A 22,092-nucleotide genomic window follows, 5' to 3' on the forward strand; every position below is an offset into this window, starting at 1 on the left:
CTTGAAAGACCTACATTGGCTCCCAGTACGTTTCCGAGCACAATTCAAAGTGTTGGTGCTGACCTTGAAAGCCCTAAACGGCCTCGGCCCAGTAGACCTGAAGGAGCGTCTCCACCTCCATCATTCTGCCCGGACGCTGAGGTCCAGTGCCGAGGGCCTTCTGGCGGTTCCCTCATTGCAAGAAGCAAAGCTACAGGGAACCAGGCAGAGGGCCTTCTCGGTGGTGGCGCCCGCCCTGTGGAACGCCCTTCCAGCAGATGTCAAAGCGATAAACAACTACCTGACATTCAGAAGACATCTTAAGGCAGCCCTGTTCAGGGAAGTTTTTAACGTGTGATATTTTACTGTATTTTTGGTTTTTATGTAAGCCGCCCAGAGTGGCTGGGGAGGCCCAGCCAGATGGGTGGGGTATAAATAATAAATTATTATTATTATTATTGCCGCCTTTGGTCGGGCAAAATAAGGAACAGGATTGTCGGGGGGGCGCTAAAATTTGCTTTACCTGGTGCAGAAATGACTTCAAAGCAATCCATTACAATGGGCTGTTTCCAATGCTGGTCATAACTCATAGAGGACACCCAATGAAGTTTCTGGATCTAAGTTAGCAATGGACATTAATTTCAACGACTCGCATCCTCCCCACCTGCTGAATTTCCGCCAGTTAGACAAATGGTCTAGAGTCTTGCAGCTCTGGGCAGACAGGCAAGATCAGGAGGCTAATCAAGCCATAGGCAAGCCCATTGTGAGGTTTCTTTAATGCAGAGCTGCACAGGACTGCAGTATTGGGGATATTGGGCTTCAGGCAACATCACACATTCGCTCCAAGTTTTTTAAGGACATGTTTTTTGTCGCAGTGTAGTAGCACATGCAGTTGACCAACAGGGGAAGTTTTAAGTCTGTCTGCCTCAAATTTGTAGTCCAACTACAGCTGGGGACCCAACTCCCATCATCCCTAGCTGGCAAGACCAGTGGTCAGGGATGATGGGAGTTGTAGTCCAACAGCCTCTGGGGACCCAAGTTTGAGAAACACTGTTTTAAGTTAATGGGAGAGTGGGAGTCTGCTCTAGGGATGTGGGAATAACATGTCCATTTATGCCTTCAGGTGTCGGGGTCAACCTGCATGACCAGAGGCCCCCACTATTTAAACTGCTAGTCCGTTCCATAACTGGATAACTGGGTGCAGATGTTTATTATTACTTAAATGCATTTATAAAATAACCAAAATTGCACAGCTAACCAAAGGGATGTGGCTTGCAGCAGGCACCAGCTACCGTATTTTTCGCTCTATAGGACGCACTTTTCCCCCAACAAAAATGAAGGGGAAATGTGTGTGCGTCCTATGGAGCGAATGCAGGCTCCTTGGCTTCAGCGATAGCAGCGCGAAGCCCCCGAAGCGCAGAGGGAGCGCTCCCTCCTCACTCCGGTGGCTTCGCGTTGCTTTCGGTGAAGCCTGGAGAGTGAGAGGCGTCGGTGTGCACTGACTCCTCTCGCTCTCCAGGCTTCAGGGATAGCCGCCTGAAGCCTCCGGAGCGCAGCGGGAACTCGCGCTGCGCTCCGGAGGCTTCAGGTTCCTTTTGCTGAAGCCGGAAGAGCAAGACTCTCCTGGCTTCAGCAGAGAGGGAGAGCTGAGCAGCGTCCCTTCAGCCAAGCAGGAGGAGAAATGGAAGGGGCTCCGTTTCTCCTGCCGCTTCGCTGAAGGGGCTCTGAGCAGAGAGGGGGAGAATTATTTTTTTTCTTGTTCTCCCCCTCTAAAACAAGGTGCGTCCTATGGTCGGGTGCGTCCTATAGAGTGAAAAATACAGTACATTGCGAGGCACAGTGGCACATGTTAAAAAATCAGAGAGCCTTGAATAAATTAATGGTGGTCCCAATGGCAAGAGAGACTATGAACCACACTTTTAAGATAAGGGAGTTGTTCTCAAGGACGACTGCTGTAGACAGTTATCAGCTCATAGGAAAAGAAATGCCCCGTCCAATTTAATATATATATATATACAGCAGGCACAGAGAAATAATCGGCTCCGGGACTTTTCTCAATGGAGGATGCCAGGAGCCCTTGGCTGTTGCTGAGCCCCTGCCCACAACATCCTGCCAACCATGTGTTTCCTCCTCAATCGGAGGCCAGCCTGTGGCCTCTGTGAGTTTTGGAAAGTGTGGAAGAGTCCTTGGCATGGCTGAGGAAGCTTCTCACGAGCCCCTTAGCAGCACTGGGGCACCCAGAAAGCCTTCTGTGTATTCGCGGCAGCTCTGACGATCAGTCAGATGGAAAGCCGGTTTGGTGGTCGATTCAATCCGGGGGTGTCTCAATTTCTGGCAGCCAGGAAACATTTCGAAGACAAAACCGCTCGATTTTAAGGGTGATTTCCAGCCCTTGCACTGCAGTCCCACCTTGATCTTCCGTGTGCATGTGCCAACCGAGCTTAGAAGGGTCTCAGATCTCCCGCAGGAATTGTATCAATTAAAAAAGGGTCCTTCAAAGGCAGCCATCACCGCCTGGCTGGCTTGGGCATGATGTAAACTTTGACCGGCTTGCTGAAAGGGATGGTTCCCTCGATGCCATTCTCGGCCTGGGGGGGCAGATCCAGACTGTCTCCCCAGGTGGTGCGCGAGAGCCTCGTGGATGTTTTGTTTCGATCCGAACCATACGCCAGCAACAGCCGCACTTCAATCTGACAGGGCTCTGGGGATGTAAAATGGGAGCGAGTTATAAGAAGCTAAGTAGAGTCCTGCCAGGTTAGACTACCTAGTCCGGCATCCTGCTTTCGCAGTGGCCAACTAGCTGCTTGAGGAAAGCCCGCAAGCAGGGCCTGAGAGCATCAGCGCTCTCCCCCTCCTGTGGTTTCTGGCAGCTGATCTCCAGTGCAGGCAGACTTAAAGTCAAAAACAAAAGTTAGGCACCCCTGTCTTAAACTACAAATTGAGTGCAACAAGCAGTATGGCAGGGGTGGGGGAACCCGTGGAACCTGAAGGAACGTCTCCACCCCCATCATTCAGTTCCACTGAGGTCCAGCTCCAAAGGCCTTCTGGCGGTTCCCTCACTGCAAGAAGTGAGGTTACAGGGAACCAGGCAGAGGGCCTTCTCGGTGGTGGCGCCTGCCCTATGGAACGCCCGCCCTTCAGATGTCAAGGAAATAAACAACTACAGTGATACCTCTGGTTACATACTTAATTCGTTCAAGAGGTCCGTTTTTAACCTGAAACTGTTCTTAACCTGAAGCACCACTTTAGCTAATGGGGCCTTCAGCTGCCGCTGTGCCGCCGCCGCACAATTTCTGTTCTCATCCTGAAGCAAAGTTCTTAACCTGAGGTACTATTTCTGGGTTAGTGGAGTCTTTAACCTGAAGCGTATGTAACCCAAGGCACCACTATACCTGACTTTTAGAAGACATCTGAAGGCAGCCCTGTTTAGGGAAGTTTTTCATACAGTGGTACCCCGCAAGACGAATGCCTCGCAAGACGGAAAACTCGCTAGACGAAAGAGTTTTCCGTTTTGGAGGTGCTTCACAAAACGAATTTCCTATGGGCTTGCTTCGCAAGACGACAATGTCTTGCGAGTTCTTGCTGGGTTTTTTTCCTTTCCCTCCCCCTTTTTCTAAGCTGCTAAGCCGCTTATCAGCTGATCCGATCAGCAGATAAGCCGCTAATAGCGCGAATCCGTTAATGGGCTTGCTTCGCAAGACGAAAAAACCGCTAGACGAAGAGAATCACAGAACGGATTCTTTTCGTCTTGCGAGGCACCACTGTATTTGATCTTTTATCATGTTTTTAATATTCTCTTGGGAGCTGCCCAGAGTGGCTGGGGAAACCCAGACAGATGGGCAGGGTATAAATTGTTGTTGTTATCCACCTCCCATCATTCCTGTTTAGGCCATGCTGTATGAGGCTTCTGGGAATTGGGAGTGCAATAATATCTGAAAGACTGTAGCTTCTCCATATATGAAGTACTGCATCACAAACTTTAAATTATGCTAGTCTGGTTTGTTTTTTAACAAGCAATTGTCTATTGTTCTATATAACCTGTTGCGCCAACAAGAGCGAGCTCCTATAGCTTGAACCACGTTGAAATCTTTCTCTACCACTGAATGCAGGGCATTTTCTGGCAGACGGGCGGTTGATTCAACCAATCACATATCATGTGCCTTTTCTGGCGACTTGCTGCATTGGTTTCTGCCCAATGCCAGCAGTAGAAAGAAGCCACAGAGCCCCTAAGTGCTCAAGCGAAACCTACACGGTAAAGACTTCCCCATGCAGGATCTACTGGATCCAGCATCCTCCTTACCTGTCCAGGCAGTGTGAGAGAGGTAAACCTGAGTAATTAACCGGTGCCTTCCGGGAGCGGGGTTTCGAAAGTCTGCTGGTTTAGGATGGATGAGCTGTGCCTGCCCGTCAGGGTATACAACCTATAAGGGAAGAGTGGGATTTGTCAGTGCTGAGGCACAGGGAGTCAGGAATACAGAAGCCCTATGCAAACGTTACCCGCCTTATGTAGGGCATAATCGTGTGCACACTGAAAGGGGGACGAAAGCACAGTTTCAGCCCAGCTTCCCCAAAGTAAGGGACTCTTCCTTCAGCAATGCATTATGAGCTGCTTCGTGGCTGCCTGGAGTTTTTGCATTCAGTTTCTTTGCAGATAAAGGTAAAGGGTAAAGGGACCCCTGACCATTAGGTTCAGTCGTGGCCGACTCTGGGGTTGCGGCGCTCATCTTGCTTTATTGGCCAAGGGAGCCGGTGTACAGCTTCTGGGTCATGTGGCCAGCATGACTAAGCCGCTTCTGGCGAACCAGAGCAGCACATGGAAACGCCGTTTACCTTCCCGCCAGAGTGGTACCTATTTATCTACTTGTACTTTGAGGTGCTTTCGAACTGCTAGGTTGGCAGGAGCAGGGACTGAGCAATGGGAGCTCACCCTGTCGTGGGGATTTGAACCGCCGACCTTCTGATCAGCAAGTCCTAGGCTCTGTGATTTAACCCACAACAATGTGCAAAAAAGAGTTGCTGAAGCGAGAAGACCGCTCCCCCCAAACACACACCTGACACACACATCTAGCGATGGGCAAATATGTCCATTTCGGTTTCTCTCGTTTCCTTGTTTTTCCAGTCTTAAGTACACTCCTCCACATTTCTACATCAGTTTGCCATTATTGTTTTTAAAGTCCTCATGAAAATTAATCAGCATTTCAGTGTGCACTTCTGCTAATGAACACATTTCTGTGTTCAATTTTGCCCAAGATACAGATTTTTGCAAAGCTCTATACCTGAAGAAGCATCTCCACACCCATCGTTCTGCCCGGACACTGAGGTCCAGCTCCGAGGGCCTTCTGGCAGTTCCCTCCCTGCGAGAAGCCAAGTTACAGGGAACCAGGCAGAGGGCCTTCTCGGTAGTGGCACCCACCCTGTGGAACGCCCTCCCATCAGATGTCAAAGAGAAAAACAACTACCAGACTTTTAGAAGACATCTGAAGGCAGCCCTGTTTAGGGAAGCTTTTAATGTTTAATAGTTTATTGTATTTTAATATTCTGTTGGAAGCCGCCCAGAGTGGCTGGGGAAACCCAGCCAGATGGACGGGGTATAAATAATAAAAAATTATTATTATTATTGCTTTCTCCATTATACTGAATTTGCGTGTTATTTTTCACTAGCATTTGAATTTTTAAGGCACGCTTTATCCCAGTACACGTTACTTGGCTGCGGAACTGCACTGCAAAATCTGGAGAAGTACAAATGTTTCGGTCCCTTTATTGTTTCAGAAAAAACGAATTAAACAGGTTTGCCTTGAATTGCAGACAGAAGCCGTTTTTTCTCCTATTCCCACCCACCTAAAAGCGTGGCGCTGCTTCAGTCTCTACTTCATCATACTCCACGCGAAGGCACAGGACTAAGGCAGCCTTCCCCAATCTGCCGCCTTCCAGATGTTTCGGACTACAGTTCCCATCATCCCTGACCAAAGGCCATGATGGCTGGGGCTGATGGGAGTTGGAGTCCCAAACAGCTGGAGGCCGCCCAGGTTGATAAAAGCTGGTTCCAACCATTGGGGCGATGCTTACCTGAACTTTAACAGTGCCTTGAGGATCCTGCACATGTTCCAGAGTTGCATCAATGTCGAGCGCAACCACTAATCCCGACGTGAAGCGCAAGGGGTTGTCCGATTCTCCTGCCGGCTCAATGATGGTGGCAGTCGCTCGGTGGATCTGCAGAAGGAAGATGCCGAATCACACACACACACACACTTCCACACATACTTCTCAAAATTCCTGTTTGTTACCCCCTCCCCTTTTTTTATTTGGGCTTGGAAAAATGTATTCGGTCGTTTGTCAATTTACAGAGGCGGCGAAGGAGCTGCAGTGTGCATGCGGTTGGCCAAAGCAAAACAGCTGCAGGAGCCGAGGACCCTAAACGATTCCAACTTCTTCAACAGACTCTAGAAATGTAGTACAATGTAGTTCAAATGATCATTATCACTGCTTAGTATACTGAGATATGAGCAAGCCTTCCTCCATAAACGATAGTCTCTGCAACTTCAAAGCGCATCTTAATATCCTGCTTTGTTTTGTAGCTGGGAACCATGGTTTCCTGGTTTGGATGAAGTAGGAAACCATGGTTAGAACCTTCCTAGTTTGATTGCTCAGTTGAGAAGGGAGGAGGAAAGAGGTGTTCTGCAAAGGCAACCCCCCCTTCATATTTTGGCTTACAGTGGTACCTTGGTTCTCAAACACCTTGGTACTCAAACAACTTGGAACCCAAACACTGCATACCCGGAAGTAAGTGTTCCGGTTTGTGAACTTTTTTCGGAAGCCGAACATGCGCTGTTTTGAGTGCCACACTTCCGTTTTGAGTGTCACGCTGAGGTCTGGCTGTTTTTGCTATTTATTTTGCAGTTTTGTTTTTGTGACTGCGTGGAACCCAGTTCAGCGACTGATTGACTGACTGTGTGACCGCAGCACATTGTTTATTGCTTTCATTTTATGGATCAATGGTCTCGTTAGATAGTAAAATCCACGTTAAATTGCTGTTTTACAGGTTGTTTTTAAAAGCCTGGAACGGATTAATCCATTTTGCATTACTTTCTATGTGAAAGTGCGCCTTGGTTTTGGAACGCTTTGGTTTTGGAACAGACTTCCGGAATGGATTAAGTTTGAGAACCAAGGTACCACTGTATTAGGAATACATATGATCATACATAGCTAAAACAATGCTCACGGCAGCTTACACTATGAAAAGATTTATATAATTACAAGCATTAAAAAGTCATAAAAATAAATAAGGCACATCAGAAAGTACATAACCGAGGGTCATTCCATCGCATCCATTATGAATAAATTTATAAAGTATGTTTATATGGTGATTCATATAAGAAACATGCAAATACCATTAAACAGCTGCTTTTAAAATTACTTCAAGTAGTTGTTTAGGGAAGCTTTTAATGTTTAACAGGTTATTGCATTTTAGTGTTTTGTTGGAAGCCGCCCAGAGTGGCTGGGGAAACCCAGCCAGATGAGCAGGGTATAAATAATAATAATAATAATAATAATTATTATTATTAGTCGGCTGCCCAGCTGCCAACCAGATACTCACCTTCTCAGGGAGAGGAAGGCAAAGGAAGCAACTCTGCCGCAACGTTGCCTGCAGGATCTTGACGACTTCAGAAGGCTTTGACGTCACTAGTCTGGGCATCAGGTCCAGGAGTTTGTCCACAAAACTGTCTTGCATATGAGGGAGCTCCGCAATGAAACATCTGTGAAAAAGGGAGAGTGTGGGGGAAAGTTTGGGAGCGAAGGCAAAGCAGATCCTGATCTACCCTCTGCTCAGAGAAGACCCTCCCCAAGGAATCCCTAGACTCGTATCTGGGGCAACCTTAGTCTCACCCACAAGAAAATCCCATACGGTTTGCCTGGGCCTTTCTTTATATACCGTATTTTTCGCCCTATAAGACGCACCGGCCCATAGGACGCACCTAGTTTTCAGGGGGGGAAATCAAGGAAAAAAATATGACACCCCCCCCCCCCCGCAGCTCTGGGAGCAGCGGACAGGCTGCACTCAGCCTGTGCGCTACTCCAAGACCTTCTCCCTGCTTTTGCGGGAGGTGGCGGAATTCCCCCACCTCCCGCAAAAGCCCACAGGAGCCCCACTTGACTCCTGCGGGCTTTTTGACCAGGAGGGAGAAGGGACTGAAAGGGCCAGTCAGTCCCTTCTCCCTCCTCGGGGAAAAGCCCCCAAGAGCGGTGCGCTCTTTAAAGGGTGCGCGGCTCCTGCAGGCTTTGCTAGGAGGTGGGGGAATTCCCCCCCTCGTAGAAAAGCCAGCAGAAGCCGCGGAGCCCCTTTAAAGAGTGCGCGGCTTTTGCCTGCTTTTGCGGGAGGTGGGGGAATTCCCCCATCTCCCGCAAAAGCCCAAAGGAGGGTTGGAGAGTAGCGGCAAGGCGTCGCGCGCCTTCCTGCTGCCCCCCATCTCTGGGGCTGGCGATGGGGGTAGCGCTGCTTTCCCCCACCGCCAGCCTCAAACAGCAGACTCTCCTGGCTTCAGTGGAAGCAACGCGAAGCTTCCGGAGCGCAGGCTTCGGAGGCTTCGTGTTGCTATCGCTGAAGCCAAGGAGTCTGCATTCGCCCCATAAGACGCACCCACATTTCCCCTTCATTTTTGGAGGGGAAAAAGTGCCTCTTATAGGGCGAACAATACGGTATATCTTTATTGATTTTAAGATATAAATTATAAAATGTACCACAAAACTTATCACTTATACAATCTTTTTAGCCTTCCATCAGCCCCTCTGATGATCCACCGTTTTAACCACTTCTTATGCATTTCTTAACTTTATATTGCCTTTACATCTCTTAAGAAATCATCCTTCCCCTTCTCCATTTTGCAATATTTCCAATAATACTCCTCACAAAACTTCCAGTGTGGTGTAGTGGTTAAGAGTGGTAGTCTCGTAATCTGAGGAATCAGGTTCGTGTCTCCGCTCCTCCACATACAGCTGCTGGGTGACCTTGGGCCAGTCACACTTCGGTGAAGTCTCTTAGCCCCACTCACCTCACAGAGTGTTTGTTGTGGGGGAGGAAGGGAAAGGAGAATGTTAGCCGCTTTGAGACTCCTGAAGGGGAGTGAAAGTCGGGATATCAAATCCAAACTCCTCTTCTTCTTCTTCTTCTTGCAAACCTACAAACGTCGTCTGATCTTCACAAATACTTTTCAAATAGTCCGTAAATTTACTCCAGTCTTCCGTGAATTTATGGTTCCGCCAGTTTCGAATCCTTCCTGTTAGTTTATCTAGTTCTGCATAGTCCATTAACTTCATTCTCCATTCTTCAATCGACGGTAATTCTTGCTTCCATTTTTGGGCCAGTACAGTTTGCCTGGGCCTTTCAAAGTAAAAGCTCAGAAAGAGCCCATAGTGAAAAAGGTTGCTTGCTGCGCAGCTGTAGGAAAAAAGCGACCATGCTTGTTTGGGTGAAGGCTCCACAGCTGCCAATAAGGAGCTGAATGGGGGCTTTAAATCTATTTTTTATGGATGAGCACTGAGTCCTTTTGAGTTCCCACCTGCAGTCTGACATGATAGAGCCTAGGTACAAAGCCTGAGTCCCTAAAACAAGGAAACATACCTCTGAAAAGAGTCCACCTCCTGCAAAAACTTCTCGCACATTCCAAAGAGAGGTTCCACTCTGGAAACGAACAACAACAATTTTATTATTTATGTGCCGCCCATCTGACTGGGTTGCCCCCGCCACTCTGGGCAGCTTCCAACAAAATATTAAAAACACAAAAAAAGATAGATAGGTTGGCAGAAGCTGGGACGGAGCAACGGGAGCTCACCCTGTCGCAGGAATTCGTACCGCCGACCTTCCGATTGGCAAGCCCAAGAGGCTCAGTGGTTTAGACCACAGTGTCACCCGCATCCCTATGCCATTCAAATAGCATAGCAGAGATCCTAGAATCATGCCATCATACAATTGTAGATTTGGAAGGGCTCCAAGGGTCATCTTGCCCCTTGCAATGAAGGGCATCTCAACTAAAGCATCTACAGTTCTACTGTTAGAGCAGCTCTTACTATCAGAGAGTTCTTAATGAATCTGAGTCATGCTAGGGACGCGGGTGGCGTTGTGGGTTAAACCACAGAGCCTAAGGCTTGCCGATCAGAAGGTCGGCGGTTCAAATCCCCGCGACAGGGTGAGCTCCCGTTGCTCAGTCCCTGCTCCTGCCAACCTAGCGGTTCGAAAGCACGTCAATGTGCAAGTAGATAAATAGGTACCTCTCTGGCGGGTAGGTAAACGGATTTCCGTGCGCTGCTCTGGTTCACCAGAAGCGGCTTAGTCATGCTGGCCACATGACCCGGAAGCTGTGCGCCAGCTCTCTCGGCCAATAAAGCGAGATGAGCACCGCAACCCCAGAGTCGTCCGCGACTGGAAAAAACCGTCAGAGGTCCCTTTACCTTTACACTTGGATCCAACATCACTGCTATTTTACCCCACTAGCTGCTCAGTAGCCAACATTTTCTGAACCTTCCACAGCCAACCACATCATTTGCCTCCAGCTATTTAAATCTTGCAGTTCAAGTCCAGAACATCCCGAAGCTCAGAGATTTCCCTTACCCTCTCGTAGTCCGCACCGTGACTATCAGCTGCAAGGCTTTCGCCTGCAGCCGCATGTGGTGGATGATGACCACTTGCTTGTGTTCAACACCGCTGTACATGAACTCCATCTTGTACGTTTCTTCCATAATCTAGACAAGGAAGCAGCACTTTTCTCAATTCTGGACAGATTTACCACCGGGGTACTGGCACAGACAGACGGGAATCTGCAGAACTAGTTCAAGACAGACTGAGGCAAAAATACTAGCATTTCTGTGCTACTACAGCGGTACCTCAGGTTACATACGCTTCAGGTTACATACGCTTCAGGTTACAGACTCCGCTAACCCAGAAATAGTGCTTCAGGTTAAGAACTTTGCTTCAGAATGAGAACAGAAATTGTGCTCCGGCAGCACAGCGGCAGAAGGAGGCCCCATTAGCTAAAGTGGTGCTTCAGGTTACGAACACTTTCAGGTTAAGAACAGACCTCCAGAACGAATTAAGTACTTAACTCGAGGTACCACGGTATAAGCATCAGATTTTTATTTTTTTAAAAGGAAGCTCTCTACAGGGCCGCTCGCTTTCCTGGAATCTGCAAGCCAATAGCACATAATTAAGTAAAAAAAACCACACACACACAAGGAGCCTACAAATGCTCAGCGATTTCTGCCTCTGTGAAATGCGTGTTTGTTTTTTCCACCCTGCCTTACCTGTTTTGCAGCGGTTGCTGCCAGGGCGTTCTGCTTCACATACAGTGGGGCTGCGACATTCCACAGTTTCTCCTGGAGAGCCTAAAAGAGACGTCCAGGAATTAACTGTGATATGGCCTGTGCAACCCAGGAGTTGAAACCTAAGCTGGGCTCTTTGGGCTGGAGGGCGAACGGAGGAAAGGATGCAATTTCGCCTTCCTTCTCAGGACACTGTAAGGGCATCCCCCTGCTGGATCAAGTCGAAAGGCCTTTCAAGGGAGAGCAAGTCGCTTCCCACAGGAGCCCGAAGAAAGCTCCCAATCAAGAAGGGAACGCCAGCAGCCCTCTCTCATGGTTGGCTTGTCCAGCAAGTGGCATTGAGTGGTACACTGCTCCTGAACATGGTGAGGAGATTTCACCCCTCCCATATCCAAGAATCTGCTGATGTTCTCTGCTGATTCTCCAGAGAGGAGGGGGCGATTTCTGCTCTCTACTTATTTCGCTCCAGCCTCACATCAAAGAGAGAGAGAGACTGAGTGTTAGAGAGAGATCGTGTGTATAGATAAGGTGGCTGCTAAGAGCAGCTGCAGACACTCAGTGCAGTTCAGCATTTTTCGTTTAGACCTCATTTAGCTCTGTACATAGTTGTGTATTATAGCTGTAGATAGAATAAGGAAGATATTCTACAGAGCTGCTCTCCGAGTCGTTTATGCTCTGCTATACTCTGCTGTGCAACGACTGTCTTCTTGTGGGAGTGAATGCGGTGCTCACAACTCTAAGCTGTGAGTCCACAGCACTTTGACCAGTTCCTGTGCAGAAGGTGGTCTCTGGAAGTGCTACCCAGCTCGCCTAGCCCAGTCGGGGCTGAAGTGGATGAGTCCAGTTGGTAGCACTGGCTCAAGGGCGATGCTGACACATGGAGGCCCTCCCAATGTATCAGACCCTTCCCTAGCCCTGCTTTGCCTCCTCCCGAGCTGTTTCAAAGATGGACTGCATCTTTGAGCTCTGACAATGCTTCTTGCTTTCCTGGAGGAAGGATAGACAAGGGGGGGGTGCGAGTGTACATAGAAAATCTACTGCTCAAAAGGCAAAATAGATATTCATTGCTCCAGCCACTTTTGCCTCTGTCCCTACACATGCCCCCCCCCAAAAAAAGAGGTTGTCACTAAGGGGATGTGGGCCTTGGGGTGAAAAAAGTGTTCTTGCTCCTGTAGAGCATGGTAACTTCTGTCTGCTGCTGGCTATAAATCTTGGCCGCTGTTTCATTAAATTTTATTTCGACGCTGACCACTTCGTGTTAAATGCTTGCTTCTGAGATCTTTTGCCACCCACCCTGTGATCCTCTGAATGGTCTAAAGGTTTAACAAAGACGTAAACAGAGAAAATGACATTCAGCTAAGCCCGAAACTCAGGATACAGCTTGGTAAGCTTCTAGCTTCCCATGGGGCTTGTCTCGTGCTTACTGAACAGCAGAGAGTTTACCTACACTAAACAGCTGCAAACAACTCACTGGCTATAGCAGCTTCTGCTGGATGCAGACCCTCCAAGTGTCCCTATTTTCCAGGGACAGTCCTGAATTTACAAGAGCCGTCCTGGTTTCTGATTTGATCCCAGAATGTCCCACTTTTCCTTAGGACATCCCTATTTTCACTGTAGAAATGTTAGAAGGTACCAAGTTCTGCGACCCACCCACCTCCCAAGCCAAAGATATAAGTAACATCTGAAGGCAGTCCTGTATAGGGAAGTTTTTAAATGTTCAAATTCTTAATGTCTTATAATGTTTTTTATGTATGTTGGAAGCTGCCCTGAGTGGCTGGGGCAACCCAGTCAGATGGGCAGGGAATGAATGAATAAAACAAAAATAAAATATCATTATTACACAGTAAGGTAAAGATAAAGGGACCCCTGACCATTAGGTCCAGTCATGGCCGACTCTGGGGTTGCGGCGCTCATCTCGCTTTATTGGCCGAGGGAGCTGGCATACAGCTTCCGGGTCATGTGGCCAGCATGACTAAGCCGCTTCTGGTGAACCAGAGCAGCGCATGGAAACGCCGTTTACCTTCCCGCCGGAGCAGTACCTATTTATCTACTTGCACTTTGACGTGCTTTCGAACTGCTAGTTGGCAGGAGCAGGGACAGAGCAACGGGAGCTCACCCCATCGTGGGGATTCGAACCACCGACCTTCTGATCGGCAAGTCCTAGGCTCTGTGGTTTAACCCACAGCGCCACCCGCGTCCCCTATTATGCAGTAGGATGTTCCTATTTTCATCATAGAATGTTGAAGGGCATGTTGACCGTCTCACACCAAGCAGTCTCCATCCACTTACCAACCATTTCTGCATCTTAAGACATCGTGTACCCAGTTTACAGCATTGGGGGTTGGGGAGTGCTGAAGGAAGCTAGAATTTCCCCCCCTGCAAAGCCAGCAAATTGCCATAGCTCCAAAGGCTGCCGAGTCAGCTCCCAGCTAATGTGCTGAATCCCAATTCTGTTTACCTAATACATCTTCCGTGATTTCCCGGACTTCCTCTGCTGTCGTTTGGAGGTACAAATTGGCAATTTCACACTGAGCAAAGCAGGGGGTCTCTGCGCTTTGGGCAGGAAATAACACATGAACACACACACACATACCGGGTTTGACTGGCTTTGAACTGCCTGTGTGTTGTTCGCTGTCTGCTAGATTTTTAAGTGGCATGGGCATCACCCCACAACATACTGGAAAGGTTCAGGAAAGGGGACCAGGTGTTGCCCCAGAGGAAGCCCTACCTTAATGAGAAGCAGCTGGCATCGAAGGTAAGTGGCCGAGAAGTCAGCCACCCCAGCCAAGTCAGACTGGAGCTCTCCAAACCTCTGAAGGTCCCTAGAGCAAAGAGGAAGTGGGATAAAAGCATGATTGGTTTAATGGGGTGTTGGCGAGGAGCCCGCTTTGTTTACTTAAAAGTAGTTAACACAAAGTGCTTTTGTGAGTTAACGACCTCTGACATCTCTTTTGCTTATAGGCTCCCAGGAATAAATGGAGGAGAATAAAAAGTGAGTCAACAAGGGCTGCAAGCATGTCACGGGGCGTGGGCAACACTGCAGAATTGTAGACTTGGGACCCCGAGGATCATCTAGCCCAACCCCCTTTAATGCAGGAATCTGCACTAGATCATCACAACAAATGGCCACCCAACCTCAGCTTAAAAACCTCCAAGGAAGGAGAGTCCACCGCCTCTCGTGGGAGTCTGTTCCACTGTCAAACACAGTGGTTTTTGCTTACTTCTGAAGCACACCTGTGGGCAGCCGGATAATATTGTTTAATTTTTAAAAAGATTTAAAACAAGCACCTGCAATTGCCTCTTGAGCTCACTGTGGGTTTTATTGCAGCATGATTTTACCGTCACAAGCTTGTATCTGCATGCTGTGCCCGGAGAATTTATTTGATGAGGCATCCCATAAACACAACCACCAAATAAATAAGTCTGAAGCAGTCAGGTCTGTATCTGCATTGGGACTGTTTTTAAGAGGCTTTGATGCTTTTACTGCTTGCTGTTTGCTGCCCTGGGCTTCGTTGCGAGGAGGGGCAGGATTTAAATTTAAATACAGTGGTACCTCAGGTTACATACGCTTCAGGTTACATATGCTTCAGGTTTCAGACTCCGCTAACCCAGAAATAGTGCTTCAGGTTAAGAACTTTGCTTCAGGATGAGAACAGAAATTGTGCTCCCGCAGCGCAGGGGCAGCAGGAGGCCCCATTAGCTAAAGTAGTGCTTCAGGTTAAGAACAGTTTCAGGTTAAGAGCGGATCTCCGGAACGAATTAAGTACTTAACCTGAGGTACCGCTGTACAGTTATACCTCATGTTACGTCCGCTTCATGTTACGTTCTTTCAGGTTACGTCCTGTGGCGACCCGGAAGTACCGGAAAGATACTTCAGGGTTTTGCTGCTCGCGCATGCACAGAAGTGCAAAATGACACCATGCGCAGAAATGGCGAATCGCAACCCACGTGTGCGCAGACGTGCCACTGTGGGTTGCGCTCTTTTCACGTTGCGAGCGGGCCTCCGGAACAGATCCCGTTCGCAACCAGAGGTACCACTGTAGAATAAATAATAGACACCACAACCCATGTTGGGGAAACAGAGCCCTCGATAACCCAGCAGAATCGAGGTCTCCCTGCCGCCAAAATTTCCTTCCACTCTCAGGCCCTGCGCCAGAGTTAACATTTATGCAATGCAAAGAGAAAGAGTTGTACCAGAGGACTAAGGAGATCGGCACAGGTTTGCTGTTCAGCAGGTGCAAAATTTTAAGGAACCCGTGGAACCCCAAAACTGAAAAGCACACACATAGAATCGCCAAAGACTCCTCAAATCGGCAAAGGGTCAACGCAGCCTCCTAGTTTTTTGGAAACTATTACCGAATTGTGAATTCAAGCAGCTCCTGGGTGCCCTGTGGGTCTAAGTGCTGAAGGTTGAAAACTCTTTCAAGGCTCTGCTGTAGGAATTCCTGGGAAGGGTCTTCCTGGAGGGCGAGGCCGGCGGACACAGGTGAGGACGCCAGCTTTTTCCCAGGCAACTAAGCAAAGAGAGAAAGACGAGCCAAGTTCAGCAGATCACGTTCCACTTTGGAATTTTCTGTCTCTCCTCTGCACTTTTGCTATCCATCTTCAGTGATGGCATTTCAGTGACTGCTCCCCAGGGAGCAATCAGAGATGGAGACCACCTTCAAGACATGCCGTTGTTCTTCCGAAAGGACTGCTGCAGAGCAAGAGCCAGAAGAACCATGAAAACAAGTGCCTGCAGTAGAATTTGCCCTGACATGTGGAAGCTCACCGACAGAAAGCGGATGGCACCCAGTCACTGGCCAATCTGGAAACAGTAGCTCATGTTCTCCTGTCCTGTCCGCTTTATAAAGATCTGAGGAATGAGATCATTACCCCACTCTTACTTACCACCCCAGGCCGCCCATCTGAGGCCACATGGTTCTTTCTTTTATCAGATCAAAATGATCAGACAACAGCAAAGGTTGTTAGGTTTATCGAGGGTGCAATGAGATTAAGCGCCACTATCTGAACGATAATCTTGGTCATTTGATTGCCCTTTTTACCCATTGTTGTCTTTTTATTTGTATACATTGCTTGTTTTATGTTGCCATGGCCGTTGGCTAATGCGAATAATAATAATAATAATAATAATTTTTATTTATACCCCGCCCTCCCCAGCCGAGGCAGGGCGGCTAACGAGCAATTAAATACCGTATTTTTTTGCTCTATAAGACTCACTTTTCCCTCCTAAAAAGTAAGGGGAAATGTGTGTGTGTCTTATGGAGCGAATGCAGGCTGTGCAGCTGTCCCAGAAGCCAGAATAGCAAGAGGGATCGCTGCTTTCACTGCACAGCGATCCCTCTTGCTGTTCTGGCTTCTGAGATTCAGAATATTTTTCTTTTTGTTTTCCTCCTCCAAAAACTAGGTGCGTCTTGTGGTCTGGTGCGTCTTATAGAGCGAAAAATACGGTAAGTTGAATGAATACAACTTAAAAACAAAATTAAAATACAACATTAAAATAAAGTTTATCTATTTACCTACGCAATCACTGGCAGAAGAATGATGCAGCCCAGTACGCTTCCCAAACTCCCCAGGAAAGCAAAAGCCCTCCCTCATCACTGCTCTAGGTATTCAGCTACGTTTTACTCAGACACACTGAAATCAACGGACCTAACGCAGTCATAGTCATTCACTTCAACAGGTCTCCTCTGAGTCAAACACAGCTGTGACTGCAGCCTCCAGCGGTACAGTTCACTCCCCATCTCACGACTCTCACAGCTGTACAGCTGCATCTTACAATTCACCCACAGTGGCGTCGGAGGGGAGCCAGCAGCAAACCACACCGAGCCACTCGGAGCTAACTCTTTATTAGCAAAAACATGGCCTGCCTGGGAGTGTCAGGCCGAATGAGCACAGCAACTCATCTCCGATAGGTCTTGCACCCAGGAAGCAGGTCGCTGCCTTCCCACAAAAGTCCCTGCCTCTCCAGGGTGGCCAATGCTCTATGAACCCAGAGCAAGGCCTAACCGCGAGCTCAAAGCATGGCTGCTGGTGGGAGTTGTAGTTCAAAACATTTGAAGGGCATCAGGCAATGGAAGGTGTTCTACTAGGACCCTTGTACCTACGGGACCGCCTCTCCCGGTATGCCCCACGGAGAGCCTCAAGGTCCATAAATAGCAACACCCTAGTGGTCCCGGGCCCTAAGGAAGTTAAATTAGCTTCAACCAGAGCCAGGGCCTTTTCAACACTGGCCCCGGCCTGGTGGAACGCTCTGCCTCATGAGACCAGGGCCCTGCAGGATCTGATTTCTTTCCGCAGGGCCCATAAGACAGAGTTGTTCCGCCTGGCCTTTGGCTTGGAGCCAATTTGATTCCCTCCCCCTCTTTCTTTTTTCTTTTCCTTTCTCCTCCTGCGATGAGGCTACATTTTAATATTTTAACGTTTCAATATTTTAAGGTTGTATTCTAATTTTGTTTTTAAGTTGTATTCATTCAACTTATTTTTATTATTGCTTGTTAGCCGCCCTGAGCCCGGCTTTGGCTGGGGTGGGCGGGGTATAAATAAAAATTATTATTATTATTACTACACAGCGTATTGTAGCTGTCTGGACCTGGAGTGGCAGCCTGCTTTGTCTTCCTACGAGCGTTAATTCTCCAAAAGCGGAACAGAAACAAAAAACAAAATAAAACAGGAGACAGATTAACACCATTGACTGGCTTACCCGCAAGGGAGGGACGAGGTGAGAGAGACTGTCCCGAAGGTAAGCGTAGTGCCTAAAGGTGTGATCCGAAAACAGCGCCGGCATGGTTGGGCACGATTTGGCAGCGTTGAAAATGAGAACCAAGACCGCAATGTCTGTTTGCGCCGCAGGTTAAGGGAAAAGCAGGATTCCAAAGCAACTGGACACACAGGGAGGAACTTTGGAGAGAAGCTGCAAAGCGAATGCTCACAGGTAATGAAGCAAGGGTTGAGGAGCACGGGCCCAGAGCCACCAATCCATTGATAGGATATTGATGTTCCGTTTCAGCTAAGAGGAACAGATATGTGGATTGTTGCATGTCACATGTCTGTTTACATTCCAGCACAGCTTGCTGGGAACTTCCGTTTGTGTATAGCTTTTGCTTGCTGCTTCCTGCTCTTAGACATGAAGGAGAGCAGACACGTTTTCTTTGTCTTGATCTATGCTGAATAAGGGACGCGGGTGGCGCTGTGGGTTAAACCACAGAGCCTAGGACTTGCCGATCAGAAGGTCGGCGGTTTGAATCCCTGCAACGGGGTGAGCTCCCGTTGCTCGGTCTCAGCTCCTGCCAACCTAGCAGTTCGAAAGCACGTCAAAGTGCAAGTAGATAAACAGGTACCGCTCCAACGGGAAGGTAAACGGCATTTCCGTGCGCTGCTCTGGTTCACCAGAAGCGGCTTAGTCATGCTGGCCACATGACCCGGAAGCTGTACGCCGGCTCCCTCGGCCAATAAAGCGAAATGAGCGCCACAACCCCAGAGTCGGTCACGACTGGACCTAATGGTCAGGGGTCCCTTTACCTTTACCTATGCTGAATAAACTGCTTGCAAATATGCTTTACACATGCCTCTGTCTGCCCTTCCGTCACAAAGAGTTAATTACTCTGCTGATTAGAGCGTGCTCCAGCTTCTGAAGAGTTCTGAAGCTACAGGTCGCTGTTTGACGCAGTTTATAAAACCCAATCAAAAGTTATTCAAATTCTGATCTCATGGCTAACCATGGTTTGCCATTGTGAGAATGAGCAGTATCAAATCTTGGACTTTCACCCTCCTTCCTTTCTCTGTGAAGACAGCAGACAAGAAGTTTCTGTTTCTTGTTTGCAGCAAACCATACCGTGCCCCAAAATCAAGATCCCAAACTATACTTTAAGATTTCAGACCAAAGCATAGCACAAACCATGGTTTACAAGCCTATTTCAAGCCACGGTTTCCAGTTCTGGTTTGTCAGTCAAGTGACAACCATGGTTTTTAACAACAGCTCGGTGTGGTCTGGTCAGCCAAACATTATTCAGAGGGAAGGAGAGGGGGTAGCAAAAAAAAAGAGGATACAAGCAGGGTCATCCATGTCAGGCTCCGGGGTGTCGAAGAAAGGATGTGTCCCTAAAAGTTCAGGAACAAGTGGAAGCACCAAAGTAGGATGTCTACCTCCCAGGAACTTCAAGCACCTATAACACAGAGATTCAGACTGGTGAACATCTAAAAGATACAGAGGTTCCCTTTCACAATAACCCCAACACAAAGATGGTTGAGAATTTTAAGGAAACTTACTAGTCACTTGTCACCAGAAGGTGCCTGTGATGTTTGCCCTCCTAGGGCAAGAGCATCTCCACCCCCATCGTTCTGCCCGGATGCTGAGGTCCAGCTCTGAGGGCCTTATGGCGGTTCCCTCATTGGGAGAAGCCAAGTTACAGGGAACCAGGCAGAGGGCCTTCTTGGTGGTGGCGCCCGCCCTGTGGAATGCCCTCCCATCAGATGTCAAAGAGATAAACAATTACCTAACATTCAGAAGACATCTTAAGGCAGCCCTGTTCGGGGAAGTTTTTAATGTGTGACATCTTAGTGTATTTTTGGTCTTTGTGGAAGCCACCCAGAGTGGCTGGGGGATGGGCGGGGTACAAATAAATTATTATTATTATTATTATTATTATTATTATTATTATTATTATTGCTGCTGTGTGACATCATACTGGGTTCATAATGAAAGGGTTAACTAACTGTAAAATGACTAACCAAGGGAAACCCAAGGGGCAGAGTTAACTGTGTAAAAGGTTTTAAGCACAGAGTTTTTTGGGGGAGGAGTCAGAGTTAGGGTGGTTGAGAAGACAGTCTGGAGTTAGAAGAGACAGAGAAGATAAGTCTGTGGGTTGGGTTGGGCTAGTCTGGTGTGAGAGAGTGACAGAATTTGTTAAGAGGAGTCAGTCAAACAGTTGAGATAATCAGTCAGAAAGTATTAGGAAGGTATAGGCCGGTCAAGAAACTGAAGTTAAGATACTGACAGGAAAATTATTTGAGAAACCATAAACTTGTTAATGCTTGTAAAATAAACCTGTTTATTTGGTTCACTTTTAACAACTGACTGGACTCAGTGTTTTACCAGAGAGTAACAGGTTGGTGGCAGCAGGGAAGTGAGCACAGTGGTGGCATAGGGATCAATAGACCGTTAAAGGTCCGGGGACCCTGTGTGATTGCCACAGTGCCCAAGTGATTTTGAGCGCTACACACACACACACACACACACACACACACAATATCATAAGGGAAGAATAAACGGGGAGATCATACGATCAATATATCGTCTAACATAACATTTATGGGAGGGAACCAAAAGCAGCACACCCGCCATATAAATAATAACGAACAGCATTAACTATACTCAAAGCACAAACAAGTAAGGAAGTGGGCAAACTCTAGCTGTTTGGATATCTGAATCAGTTGCGCATGTACAGATAGGTAGCCGTGTTGGTCTGCCATAGTCAAAATAAAAAAATTCCTTCCAGTAGCACCTTAAAGACCAACTAAGTTAGTTCTTGGTATGAGCTTTCGTGTGCATGCACACTTCTTCAGATACACTGAAACAGAAGTTGCCGGACCCCTCTATATATTGAGAAGGTGGGGAGGGGTATTACTCAGAAGGGTGGTGGGAATGGGAGATTGGCAGATAGCTGAGATGAGCCTGTTGACGACTCTTAACGACTGTAATAGGTCTTACAGGAAAAGGCAAAGGGTGAAAAGGTGAGAAATGGCTTAGTCATGTATAATAGGATAAGAATCCAATGTCTTTGTTCAAACCAGGTCTCTCCATGGTTTTAAGTTTGGTAATGAGTTGTAATTCAGCAGCTTCTCTTTCCAGTCTATTTCTGAAATTCCTTTGTAGTAAAACAGCTACTTTGAGATCTTGTATAGAATATCCTGGGAGATTGAAGTGTTCTCCTACTGGTTTCTCTGTTTTGTGATTCTTGATGTCAGATTTATGTCCGTTTATTCTTTGGCGTAAGGTTTGGCCTGTTTGTCCAATATAGAGAGCTATATTAGAGAGCTATATAGAGTTGTGCATGTAGTGAGCTTTGGGTATAATTCTTTGTGTTCGGATAAGTGAATTTTTGGATAACGAGCAGGACCTGCGTGCATGTGCAGTTTTTTCTAAGTTGCTTGGAGCTCCTTTTTGTAAAGAAAAAGTGGCTAGCAAGTTCAATGAATGAATGAATGTGGACACCAGAAGGGGACTTCACTGGTTCACTGGCCTAAGGAAGAGGCACTTACTTCCAGATGGAATCCCTATCGGTAGGATACTTGGTGAGGTTTTTCAGGAGCTCCACCAGTGCAAGATGGATGCCTTCTTTCGTCGAGACGTTGGTGCAACACAGCAGCTCGTGGAGCGCCTCCCGGATGTCTCGGGAAGAATCCTAAAAGCAGCACAAAAAGGCTCGGAATATTACAGATGGTCCTGGGGGCACTTGCTTGCGGGTTCTGTGCGTAACACCCAGAGTGGTGTTGAGCGAGTACAGTGGTGCCTCGCAAGACGAAAAGAATCCGTTCTGTGATTCTCTTCGTCTAGCGGTTTTTTCGTCTTGCGAAGCAAGCCCATTGACGGATTAGCGGATTAGCACTAGTAGCGGCTTTTAGCGGCTTATCGGATCAGCTGATAAGCGGCTTAGAAAAAGGGGGGGAGGGAAAAAACCCGCAGGAACTCGCAACACATTTTCGTCTTGCGAAGCAAGCCCATAGGAGATTTGTTTTGCGAAGCACCTCCAAAACGGAAAACTCTTTCGTCTAGCGAGTTTTCTGTCTTGCGAGGCATTCGTC

General features: G+C 47.8%; 2 protein-coding genes across 3 annotated transcripts in view; both read right to left on the reverse strand.

Moving 5' to 3' along the window:
* Window positions 1–22,092, reverse strand: part of KCTD14 (potassium channel tetramerization domain containing 14) — an 87,112-nt gene that overhangs the window by 26,465 nt on the left and 38,555 nt on the right. The window contains exon 3 of one of the 2 annotated variants that reach the window (XR_014218761.1): window positions 13,480–13,489. The exons of the other annotated variant lie outside the window; for it this stretch is intronic. The gene's annotated coding sequence lies outside the window, so the exon portion shown is untranslated. Of the gene's footprint in view, window positions 1–13,479; window positions 13,490–22,092 lie in introns of those variants that run through there. 2 annotated transcript variants of the gene reach the window in all.
* Window positions 1,163–22,092, reverse strand: part of INTS4 (integrator complex subunit 4) — a 48,622-nt gene continuing 27,692 nt past the window's right edge. The window contains exons 12-23 of the mRNA XM_082219101.1: window positions 21,550–21,692; window positions 19,339–19,454; window positions 17,993–18,126; window positions 15,646–15,803; window positions 14,018–14,111; window positions 11,272–11,352; window positions 10,583–10,713; window positions 9,596–9,655; window positions 7,574–7,733; window positions 6,046–6,189; window positions 4,280–4,400; window positions 1,163–2,680 (exon numbers count right to left, since the gene is read on the reverse strand). Of these exons, the coding sequence (XP_082075227.1) occupies window positions 2,487–2,680; window positions 4,280–4,400; window positions 6,046–6,189; window positions 7,574–7,733; window positions 9,596–9,655; window positions 10,583–10,713; window positions 11,272–11,352; window positions 14,018–14,111; window positions 15,646–15,803; window positions 17,993–18,126; window positions 19,339–19,454; window positions 21,550–21,692 (1,536 nt within the window). The 3' untranslated portion in view covers window positions 1,163–2,486. The remainder of the gene's footprint in view (window positions 2,681–4,279; window positions 4,401–6,045; window positions 6,190–7,573; window positions 7,734–9,595; window positions 9,656–10,582; window positions 10,714–11,271; window positions 11,353–14,017; window positions 14,112–15,645; window positions 15,804–17,992; window positions 18,127–19,338; window positions 19,455–21,549; window positions 21,693–22,092) is intronic.

Source organism: Podarcis vaucheri (genome assembly GCF_965113315.1).
Source record: "Podarcis vaucheri genome assembly, chromosome: 4".
NCBI classification, from domain to species: domain Eukaryota; kingdom Metazoa; phylum Chordata; class Lepidosauria; order Squamata; family Lacertidae; genus Podarcis; species Podarcis vaucheri.